Source organism: Magallana gigas, chromosome 1 (assembly GCF_963853765.1).
Source record: "Magallana gigas chromosome 1, xbMagGiga1.1, whole genome shotgun sequence".
Classification (NCBI taxonomy): Eukaryota; Metazoa; Mollusca; class Bivalvia; order Ostreida; family Ostreidae; genus Magallana; species Magallana gigas.
The window spans coordinates 54,717,062-54,729,717 of NC_088853.1; the positions used below are offsets into that span (position 1 = coordinate 54,717,062).

The window sequence follows — 12,656 nt, forward strand, 5'->3', positions numbered from 1 at the left end:
TTGAAAATCTCACCTCAACATAAACATAATTATTTGGTCAGAAAGAGAATCGTTTTGTTAAGACATCAGTAATGATAATTAGACAGAGTATCCAAACACTTCAACTTCACAAAGAGTGAGATACTCGGTGATTATGGAGATCTTTACGAATCTCCCCTGTGGTAATGTCGGACAGTCGATGACGACCAGCTGTGACAGAGTACCGGGACCAGCAAAGAAACCACAGGGAGTATTGACATCTGACTCTGTCAGCCCTACAGTGACGGTGACATCCCGAAGCCGGTCTGAAACATCTAAGTAAAAAAACAAAATATATATTAATGTGAAACCGTTTACTAATAATTCGAAAACCTGCATGGATTCCATTTTTTTCTTATATTTTTTCGTCTTTTTATCTCCTTGCTAAAAATAAAAACGTAAAAGATAAAAGGGTATTCCCTGCTTTATTTTCACGGATGTAATCAAAGCTATTCTCCACTAATTACGTTTACGTTACTTTGTAGACTATACCGATAGTTCGTTTCACAATGTTTCTGTTTACCCTTACCTTGTCCCCACTCGTCCATTCCTCTATTGAATATTCTGATAGATCTGATGGAGTACACAGCCTGCAGATCCACCAACCACCACGGTGTTGTGTCTCCACTCGCTGTGCTGGTACACAAGTCTACGACAAAGTCTGTACCGCTGTTGCCATCAACTGCCAGATTGGCAGAGTAGTACAGTCCAGCTTCTGTCCATGTAAACGTCGATGATTGTTTTGCAGGCTTATGCAACGCAAGGTTGGAAACAGCTGTCAACAATGTTACAAAAATGCAGATATATATTGATTATTTAAAGGAAATACAATACATTGACCGTTAATAAAAAAAAAAACCAACGGCTTTAAGATGAAGACCTTATTCTTTTAAAGTGTAATTTTGAATATCCTGTGGAATAGACTAACAAATATTATCGCTTTTCCTACCCCTCCTCCCTTTTCTGTCTGTCTATCTCTATTTCTCTCTTCAAAAACCTATCATCCACTTCTCTCTCTCTCTCTCCCTCCTCCCTTTTCTGTCTATCTCTCTTCAAAAACCATACATCTACCTCTTTCTCCCCCTTTCTCTCTCTCTCTCTCTCTCTCTCTCTCTCTCTCTCTCTCTCTCTGTTGATATTATAAGCATGCCATTTAACATGCAGTTATAATATAAATTGAGCCCCCTAGAGTTTGTAAAATGCAACGACAAAACATTTTCATCATTTAAACGTGTATTAATTTGAGAGAGACAGACAGCAAAGGGTCAACTTGTTAATATTAAAATTTAACTTTAAAAAAATGATTGGTTTATCAGATACATGATGTAAAACAATGTGGTTTCAACAATCAGTTCAGGTGCATGTATACATGGCTTATTACTCAACACTAAGGTTGTGAGATAAATGCACCAGGAACCTATCATCTTGTTATTTTAGAGTTTAATGTTGAAAGTATTAAACATAAGGCAAACATTCCATTTTTTTAAAAACAATATTTTTATAGCATACCGCAGAACTTCAACTGTGCAGTAAATGTATTAGAATTTAAAGAACGATGCAAATAGAACAAAAACCCATTTTTTTTTGTTATAATTATAACTATCTTCCTTTGCTTGTCTTCCTTTGCTTGTTCATATTTAGTTCTTTATCATTGAATATAATGAATAAGGACGTTTAATGATCAAAATTCAACAATTTTCTTTGTAATTTCTAAATAAACAAATAAACTTGTTAATAAAAAAAGTATTAATTGGTTAACCACAATCAGTAATAAGCAGAACATTTAAATCGATTTTTCTACTCCATTATGAAACTTAATTTAATGCATATATGAGACTCCTCGACAAGTATTTTTATAGGCTATGGTACCTTCTTTTTAACTTAATGGGTTTTTATTTTTATTGATCTTGAAATAAAATATAAGCATGCGCCAACTCTTTGTGTTGCAGCAAAAGACATATAAATGAAACAAATATATTGATTATTTTAAGAAATGGGGATCACTGATTTATTAGTATCATTTTATATTATGTGAACAGATTTACATTGTCTGTGTAAAATAATCGACATTTAACCCACCTCGAACACAATGGACTTTCTTACTGGACAGTGTCACACACTGATCGTCTGAGGAGCACGCCAGACATTCCGGGTTCATTTCTGGTACATTTACAGTCTACAAGGCGGTCACGTTTGATTATAAAAGCATGTTATTTACCTTGGTTAACATAGACATGTACATTATATATGTAACTGTCTGTTAGGTTTGGTATTCTTTTTTTAATAACAAATTTTGCGAATTTCAATCGCTGAAACTTTACTTATATGTGTTCATGCAATGTATTTTATGTTGCTGTTCATAAAACACACCAAGTCAATATTCGAAAGTAAGAAAGAATTCTCAGTTATTTATTCCTCCATTTACTGGCTTCAATTTGCTAGCTATGAACTATACAGTACATGTAGGTCTCAAATTGTATTGTAACTAAGCGTACCTGGGATTTTGGTTAATCGGTGCATTTTTACCCTGAGAAATCCTTTTTAATTTTTATTTTGCAAACTCACGTTTCTTAACTTCTTTTTTTCTATGATATATCTTTCATTCAATTTAAACACTACCATTCTAACTACTGATAACTTACATTGTTTACAAGATGCAGAAAAAAATTTATAATGGGTTTCTAAAACGCCATGATTTAAACAAATTAGCCTCTTAACCATTTGAAGGTTCTTGCACACAATTTACAGCTTTTTTGAAGAATATTTTTTCTATATCTTGTAAATTTACAATAATGCTTTATTATTCCCCCTTGAATATAAGGAGCCCGTTTTTCTAACAAACTCTAGTACCTCAGGACATATGATAAAACAAGCAATATTAAAAATGTATGATCTTAAACAAATGTCATTGATACTTCGTATTTTGAGCATTTCTTACGTATTATTGACCAGTCAAAAACAGAAGAGATAAAACAATACCTGATTGAGTTCAATTCTAACATAGTCGGGATTGGTTTCCGTTTTGTCGATGGCCGACACGAGTTCACACAACAGATCCTGTTTCCGGTAGTTGACTCCCCGACATAGCTTTGGTCTGTGCCTACATTCCCGGACACACTGCTGTTGTCCAATGATCTCCAACACCCAGACAACGGGACCACGATACCTCTCACCGGGAACAACTGCAGATGTCACTCCCTCGTACAATGATACAACACACAGCAGTACTGTTGTATATGTCACGTCATTCAAATATTTACCAAACAGAAGGTGAACCATTCTGTGCTTGTTTCAGATTTAAGTATAAAATTAAATGATTGTTTTTAGGTTTTGTTTTTTTGTTTTGCTTAAACAATTACACTTTGTATTATATACCACCAGCCTAATACGTGTATCTTTTTCGCCGCAAAAATATAAATTAAAATTGAATGAATTTCTATCAAAGAACTCTCCTTGAAAAGCTTTTAACGAAATTAATAATATATGTTAAAAGATTCTCTAGAAAAGCTGTCTTTGAACAATGGAATTGACAAAAACCCAGTTCAAAGAATGATTATGTCGTAAACAGAATGGGATATTTTTGCAAGTTACTTTGTTTTTTATGATATTTCTACATCATTTACAATCAATTTCCCTTGTAGCTGTTCTTTTAACTTCTGAATTCAATATCTGTTGGTATTTCCGATAATTAGAAAACATCGTTACCATTTCTGTATAATCATTTTTCCTTTCTGTTAATTCACTGTACATCTACTGTACAGAGGCAATGTACTCTACTGGACAGCAATGTACCTACCCACTGACCAGCACTGTACCCCACTGTACGAGATTCTAACAAACATTGCATTGTTCTGTCACCTACTGCAACATTTATTTATTTTTATAATTTGCAAAAAAAAAAGTAACTGAAATTTTGTTTCTTCCAAAGTCCATAGTTGATACCAAAACCTGGATTTTTATATTTTGTTTTTGCATTCCCCATTATTACTCAAAAGAGAGAACAGGCTTCTAATTTTATTTTATTTTTAATTTTTTGGCGTAATAATTAATTTTTAGGCAAAATAATTATTACATACGCATATTTAGAATTTTTTCTCGGGGAAGTGTTAATACCTATTTCCGATATAAGTGCAACATATGTATGTAAACTGCTGAAAGTTGAAGTTGTTTGTACCGTTAAGTCAATCCAGTAATATTAATATTACTTTTTTAACAATGAAAAAATATTATTACATGATTTTTAAAATTGAAGATAACCGTTCACTCCTGACTTAGAGCTTATGTAGTGAAATTTATATCATATTTTCGTGTTAAGTCTTTTTTGGTTCAAAATCAACTAACTATCAACTAGTTGACAATATTTGATATACACATTATCGGCCAATAGTCAAGTAACTTTTTTAGTAACGACTGATGGTAGCTTAACAAATGCAGTACACATTAGAGTGTACGTGTAACTGCCGTACAAATCGCAATTTCTTTTAATTTTCCAACGGTGTCTTATATTTCACATCTTCGCTAGCCAAGGGTTTTCGGTCCGCTTTGCTCCCCATAAACCCTTGGCGGATTTCATTACGAAAACTCGGTGATGCGGTCACGCCATCTAGTGAGCAACTAGAGTTGCGCCCCTTGCACCTTCCTATTATTTATCCAATGAAAAAACAGGTTACATATACGTTACGGCAAGAGCAAAACAAAAAGTGAAAACATGTTGACCGACGAATCTCGAAAAAGAATTCACGACGTCTTTAAAGTCGAATTACGAGGAAATCAAGAGAAAGCACTTAATGTTGTATTATGTGATCGAGATGTGTTTGTTGGTACCCGTACTGGTAGCGGAAAGTCAATGATTTACGAATGCATTACAGTAATAAAACCAGGTATCGTCGTCATCGTGGCACCTCTCCTGTCTATAATGAAAGAACAAGTTGAGAAATTAAATAAATTTGGACTTTCAGCCACTTACATTGGGAAGAATAGTGAGGAGATCGAACGAATAGAGACTGGGCAGTATGAATTTGTATTTGCAAGCCCCGAGAGACTGGTTGGCGAGAGTCGGTGGAGGGAGATGTTGAAATCGTCGGAGTATAGGAGGCGGCTTCAATTGCTAGTCGTAGATGAGGCTCATACAGGCACGCTTTGGTAACTAACTAATTCATATTTCTATATTATAACTTATATTATTCATTTTAACATAACATTTAACATTCATATATATCCATGTTTTATACAAATGGAAGTCCTACCCTATCGAAACTTCTATTGTCTTGATAACAGTCTATTCAGCTATAAAGGTATCTTAAAATTCGCATCCCACTGGACAATGATATTTTACTTTCACAGGACCACAATAGTACATAATAGCCAAAATATTATCAAACATCAAACACAAAATGAAAGAGAATCTTACATGTAATGGAAATTGTTCATGTATTTTGTATTTAATTTTTCAGGGGAGAGGGAAGAATGATTGAAGATCCTTTCAGGGAATGGTTTTCAAAAATTCAGGAATTACGACCTTTGTGCCCAAATGTCCCTGTCCTTGCCCTTACTGCAACTGCTGGACCAACTCAGAGGAGGAAAATTTTGAAAAACCTCTGCTTTCGACCAGGTTATGAACTATTTCTCGATTCGCCTGATAGAAGGAACATTAAGATTACTGTGAAATCTATTAAAAACAATGACAATGTTGAAAAAGTGTTTGGTTAGCTAATTAAAGATTTGAGACACCACAGAGAACAATTACCAAGGCATGTGGTTTTTTTGTAATAGTATCAATGATGTAACTAAGATTTATTTTGCCTTTATCAAAACATGCAAACAATACAGACAAAACTTTGATATGTTTCATAGTAAAACTGATGATGAAATCAAAGATAAAATCAGAGAAGATATGTCTGATGAAGGAAAAATTAGAATACTTATATGTACAAATGCAGCAGGAATGGGTGTAAACTTCCACCAAGTACATAATGTGGTGCACTATGGGGTACCCAGGGAACTGGAGACCTTTGTACAACAAATGGGTAGGGGAGGGAGGGATGGAAAACCTTCACATGAACTAGTTTTTTTTAAAGATGCACAAATGTTACTTAAAACATGTAGAACCAGAACTTGTAGGCATTGTGAAAGATAGTGTATGTCGGAGAAGTATGTTGTGTGCTGCTTTTCAGACAAAGCATTGTGAACTTACACCTTTACATGCATGTTGTGACATTTGTGAGAAGAAGTGAACATGTGACTGTGATGTCTGCCCACAATCAAATGCTGCAGTGACAGACAGTGATGACGCTGAATCTTCTGAAGATGAGATGATACGAGATGTATCATCTGAAGAAAGACTATTGCTAAACCAAACGTAAGAAACATTACAATATTCATTATCGGACAGAGCAAGTGGTGGACTTATTAATCCTGAAGTGGTTCATGGATTTACAAAAGAAATAGTGAAATATATTGTTGCTAAATGTCAGGTTTTATTTACTGCAGAAGATATTATGGAAAAATTTCCGATTTGGTCTTTCGGTATAGCTCAAGAGATTCGTAAAATAATCCTTGATGTATTTGGAGATGAAACTATGTATAATTTAGTTGAGAGTGATAGTTCATGCCAATCAGAAGATTAACTGCTGAATTTTATGAATCAGTGCCAGCAAATTGTGATATGTGCAATTACTTACATGTACACATTGGTGTTTTTTGGTTAAAATATTAATAAATTGCATCTTAAGTTTTGGTTTTTTCTTTTTAAAAAAATCAGTCTGTATTCTAGAAGAAATTGATATGAAAAATGTAGAGGTGTAACGATAAAGGGATATATCGGTTGTATTGATCGTGAGGGCCCATGATGTGCATATTGTATTCTGACATGTGTATTGTGATACACTGTATGAGCTTTATTGATTTTCTAGAATAGTTACATAGTATACATTACATGAAGACATTATGAAATTTCAATCTTAAGTTACAAATCATTTGTTCAATTTGTTCTAATCAATTGAACTTTATGTCTCTACAGTAAGAGTTGGTTAATTGATTTTCTAAATAGTTGACATGTTGTCTTCATGCAATTATATTCCTTATTGAAATAGGCAACATAGAAACCAGTTCATTTATAGTTGATAACTATATCGTGATAGGCTTCATATCGAGAGGTCGCTGGCGACACTCAAGACTTGAAAAATGTATAAAAAAATGTATTATAAATACTTGTGCCTAATCTTAAATGTTTACACTTTAATATTGGGTGTAACTGCATTTTTTGGAAATAGAGAGCAAACAAACTGTATGAACAACTTTTTCGATTAAAAAAAGAATCAAATTATATATACAACATTTTTAATAAATGTTTGGGTTTCAGATACACAACTAATAGCTGTCAAACAAGAATATACATATACACATTCTACATACATGTAATGCAAGTAGAAGCGAATTACGTATATAATACATCTACATGTATTCAAGTAGATTGATTGATTGTTCAATATACATGTATTTGCAATAAAATAACAGTTTTTGGTTGTACATGTATACCCACGCTAACAATCTGATTTTCTAACTTATAACTTCGTACGAGAGTCTCTCTCTGCTTTCTGTGATCCAGGCATGCAAATCAACAATTTTAATACGTGAGAAAAAGTCAATAAAACCTGGAAAACTATTAAATTCTCTACCAGGAATGTAGTCAAATATTTTTGCATTGTTGAGTTCAGTGACCATTTCCAAAATGTCAGATGTTTTATTTGCATCGGGTCTTCTTGATCCTGATTGTTTCTTGTTGCACTGGGTTTGCAGATTCTGCTTAATTTCTTTTACCTTGGTATCTTCCCGTTTCAATATTTCAACAATGTGAAGACAGTCTTATGCGAGAAATATGTGTCTTAAGATTATTCTGGATTGGTTTTGTTAGGTATGATTGGATTTTCGAGTAATTGTGTTTTGCAAGATATCTGAATAAAATACACTTTGAAGAATTTTCCATAAAGGCATTGCTTTCTTGCATGTTAATATCAAAAATTCTATTCTCATATATATGTAAAAACTGGCCAGGAATAAGCGACTGCTGTCCAATCCAGAATTCTCCTAGACCCACATGAAACAACTCATTTTTGACATCTCTTGCCCAGTTGACACTAGAAGCTGCACAATTCTCAGCACTATTTCGTAAGTAATTATAAGACGATTTTAAAATACACTTTTCTGTTTTTAGTAATTAACACAAGTATTTCATAATTTTCAACTTTCTTTGTAAAATAAGCGGACGTCGACCTAATTCACTATAAATCATATAATTACACACATTTCGTCTAACACCAAGAACATTCTTACAAAATAAAAGATGTAAACGCTCAACTACTGGTAATTTATGAAAATTACACTTCCAACATATATATCGAATAGTTGACACCAGGTTTCTGCGTTAAATTCAAATTTCTGAAGATTTCGGTTTAATCCAAAAAGTGCTTTTCTGCACTGGTCTGCTAGTTTCTTTTGAGTTGTATTAAATTTGCCGTTATAATTCAAACACAATTCTAAATAATTAAAGAAATCAACATTTTCCAAAAGTTCATTGTTGTATGTCCAGGAATGATTTATGGCTCCTCCTTTTCTAAATACTAATGTTTTGGTTTTACCGGTATTAACAGTTAAGTTCAATAAAGTAACATATTCGTGTCAGGAATTTAGAGTAGTTTGGAGCTCATCTGGTGAATTTGCGAATATAATGGTGTCGTTTACAAACATTAAACAAACAGGTTTAACTCTCTTAGTTCGACGGGCTGACACTTATTACTAATGAAATGATTTTCTAGATCGTTTATATACACTAGACTTTGACCCGTGCGTGCACGGCTTGACATTGCAATATCGGACATTAACGAAATAGGTACATCGACACACCTTATTATTGAAATTTACATAACAAAGCTATAAGCCTACAATTATGCTATTAATTTCACTACTCTTTCCTTAGTTTGAATAATCTCTGTCTCGGGAAAGGCCCTCACCACAGTTAGAATGCCTCCCTTATACCCGTAATGTAGCAGAAAATTGCAGAATCGCCCCGGAACGATTTTGGAGAAAGTTAAGGAAGTCGCCTTGAAAATAACAGTCAAATCAAATATTTTTTGTTATCATGAAGACAAAAGTAAGTACTTAGTTGAAATGTATATTTGTTATTTTATACTTTCTCTCATAAGAAATCATTCATATATATATATATATATATATATATATATATATATATATATATATATATATATATATATATATATGAACAGAATATATAGCAAAAGTCCAATGAAAATTTACCCGTATTTGTATTATCATTTCTGAGTTTATTCATGCAGATGTGATACTGTGGAAACATAAACTAAAGATCCCGTTAGTGTGAATGTATCGCGCAAGCGCAAGATTGTAAAATCCAAAAAATCCAGGTGATTTCCGGGATTTTTGAGGAATTTTCGTTGATTATTAATTAGTGAAGCTTAACTGAGAAAAAATAAAAACAAATTGGTAATCTTCAAGTACCAATAATGTTTAAAATATATAAAACAAAAGACAGTATTCTTCCGATTTCTCGGTATTAAAGACCAAAAATTCGAGTCTATTATTTTAATATAGTAGTATAGATGTTAAAAAGAATCAAACGCTTTTTTGTATATTTTGTACACAAAACAATTCACTACCTGGCAGACACAATGTCAATATATGTAACGTTCTGGTTCGTGAACTCGTACACTCTCTAATACCTATATGGGCGTTGCATTGAACCATGAAAAACAATCAATACAGCTGGAAATCAAGCTACATAGGAAATAAATTGTTTTACCCTTATGTGTTTCTTGGTCAGTGTGTCTGTGCGTAATAAATATGCCATCTGGTTGTATCCTTATTTGAACCAATAAGCAGTCAACTTCTTGTTAAATGACGATTTTGTTTTTTTTAGCTTAAAGGATGACTGCACTTAGTGCCGGGTTTTGAGTCTCTTTTGGTTGCTTCTGTTGCGTTCTTTGTCCTACATAGTTAGCAAATAACATGCTACCTTACACAACATGTGATATAATTTTGTATTCACAACAGAGAAAAAAAAGTAAGAAGTAGCAGTTTTTTCTCATGAGCGCATGTTTGTCTATGATTAATCTCTCTTTAACACAATTTAAATAATGCAAATATACAACTACTGTTTAACGGAGAACAATAGACAAACATACCCTGACTTTGTATGATTTAGTTTTAAAAATGGACGTCCTCGTTTAATATCGTAATTATGGAGATTCAAGAAATCGTGAAGACCCCCGCCTTTGAAAACAAATTTGTACTTAGTAACAACATACTTTTATTTAACGCAATTACGTAAAGTTGCAGTTTGGGTGTTGACAATTTCTGCAATTGAAAGAAAAAAATCATCTTTCAACAGGTTATATTCTTGCAAATATTGCATGCACTGGTACTTAAGTGCAGTCATATCCTTTTCATACAATTTTTCGTCAGATTTCTCATGTGAGCAACTAATAGTCACAGATGTTTGAAATTTCAAAACACACTTTGTTACCTAGACAATATAATGGGATCTATTTCTGTACGTAATGATTAGGGGTAAATTTCTGTTAAATGACGACTTTGCTGATGTTGTATATTCAAATCGGAGCGGGGATATCACTAGTGAGTGAAAGATGGCTCACAGATATCTTGTTCGTTTTAAATGTTTAACTTGGTAAATTTGTACCGATAACAGACTTAACTGGTCCAGTTATGTCATGAATATTTATATTTATCTCTAGGTGTTGAGAATGCCACAAGTCCCAACCTGCACAATATGTACAGATCGGTTCTGCGATACATTTTTGTACCATGCGGCGACATCGCTTGTGCAGTGTGTACTGCTGAACTGGAGGAGCGGGGTAGTCAGTGCCACATTGCAGAGAGTCGTTCACATCAACTTCAAAACTCTTCTATTGGATTAAGTGTAGATTTTCAAAACATTTGACTGAATTTCAATTGTGTAGGCTAACTAATGTCAAGCAAATAGATTTTAATTGATGGTTGAAATATACATGACAAGCAAAATTTACTTTAATATACTGTCTAAGTTGTACATATATTCTAGATTCACAATCTCTGAAATTCAGATTTAAAGAGAGAAAAGAAATTATAACTCGAAATAAAAAAACCTTAACTTACTGCTACGACAAAAGAAAAAAATATAAGCTTCTCCAAAAATGAGCTAATATGCTCTTGTTTAAATTTCTTATTATGAATTTGAGCAAAACTATATTTTACATTTATATGTAGACTGTATAGAACGCTATACAATTTGATTAGAAAATATCATGTTTAAATTTTGTTAAACATAAAATATTGAGAGTATAAGCAGTAAGGTTGTGATCTTTCTGAAGAATAATGGCTGCCAGTGCAGAACGTCAAGTAAGTAATATCCAATGAAACACCAAATAAAAGAGATTAAAATACACAAACTAGACACGATCTCGTTGCGAGCAACGAGAAGGTCTTCCGTGCGATTTTTTGAAGGTTATATGACCTTGACTTTGATATTTGACCCTTTATCTCCTTATTGGGGCAACAAAAAAAAAATTGATGGTTGAATTTTATTAGGAACATCATTCTCAGCATTTTATTCTATATTGATTTTCAAAATAATGTTTTTTAAAATATTTGTTCTGTTTGAGGTATGTTATCAAAGTTTGGTACTTATGGCCCCTTAAAACCCATTAAAACCCCTTAATACGGAACACATGATAAAATAATTATAATATGTTGTTAAATAAATGTGAGATGAACATTTTTGCTTCCTAAACATATAACAAAACATTTTTCAGTAAAGTGCTATGGAAGAAAGACTTTAGAGCCCTTTTGGTCCCTAAATTGAAGGGCCAGCCCCTTTTCTTGGCATCATACGAAAGTTCTTTTGATATTAAACATATTTTGTTCAACAAGTGTTTAGAAATTCTTTGCCGTTTTTGAGCTATCTGGGATATGACGTTTTAGGGGCCGACCCCTAATCTCCTTATTGGGGCCAGATAACGAAAATTTTATGATTGAATATTGTTTAAAACATCATTCTAAACATCTTTTATTCTATATTGCTTTTCAAAATATTTGTCCTTTTTGAGATATATTTGATCGAAGTTTTGGACTTTTGGCCCCTTAAAACCCCTAATTACGTAACGCATAATAAAAAATTTATAATGTATAGTTTAATTAGTAAAAGATGAACATTTTTGCTTCTTAAACATATGACAAAATATTTCTCAGTAAAGTGCTATGGAAGACAGACTTTAGAGCCCTTTTGGCCCCTAAATTGAAGGGCCAGCCCCTTTTTCTTGCCATCATACGAAAGTTCTTTTGATATTAAACATATTTTGTACAACAAGTGTTTAGAAACTCTTTGCCGTTTTTGAGCTATCTGGGATATGATATTTAAGGGGCCGACCCCTAATCTCCTTATTGGGGCCAGATAACGAAACTTTTATGATTGAATATTGTTTAAAACATTATTCTAAGCATCTTTTATTCTATATTGCTTTTTAAAATATTTGTCCTTTTTGAGATATATTCGATCGAAATTTTGGACTTTTGGCCCCTTAAAACCCCTAATTACGTAACGCACAATAAAA

General features: G+C 32.9%; 1 protein-coding gene across 1 annotated transcript; it reads right to left on the minus strand.

The window, feature by feature from the left end:
• On the minus strand, nt 1-3,297 carry LOC117685428 (uncharacterized). Its single transcript, XM_066086816.1, has 4 exons — nt 2,998-3,297; nt 2,098-2,194; nt 548-793; nt 1-293 (listed from the first exon to the last, which is right to left on the minus strand). Exons 1-4 carry the CDS (start codon nt 3,295-3,297, stop codon nt 79-81), a joined length of 858 nt encoding a protein of 285 aa, XP_065942888.1. The 3' UTR covers nt 1-78.
• Between the last annotated feature and the right edge of the window lie 9,359 nt (nt 3,298-12,656).

Coding starts and splice junctions, on each gene's coding strand:
- LOC117685428 (XM_066086816.1), bottom strand. CDS start 3,297: ATGGTTCACCTTCTGTTTGGTAAATATTTGAATGACGTGACATATACA. Junction 2,195..2,997: donor TTAGAATTGAACTCAATCAG/GTATTGTTTTAT, acceptor ACCGCCTTGTAG/ACTGTAAATGTACCAGAAAT. Junction 794..2,097: donor GAAAGTCCATTGTGTTCGAG/GTGGGTTAAATG, acceptor CATTGTTGACAG/CTGTTTCCAACCTTGCGTTG.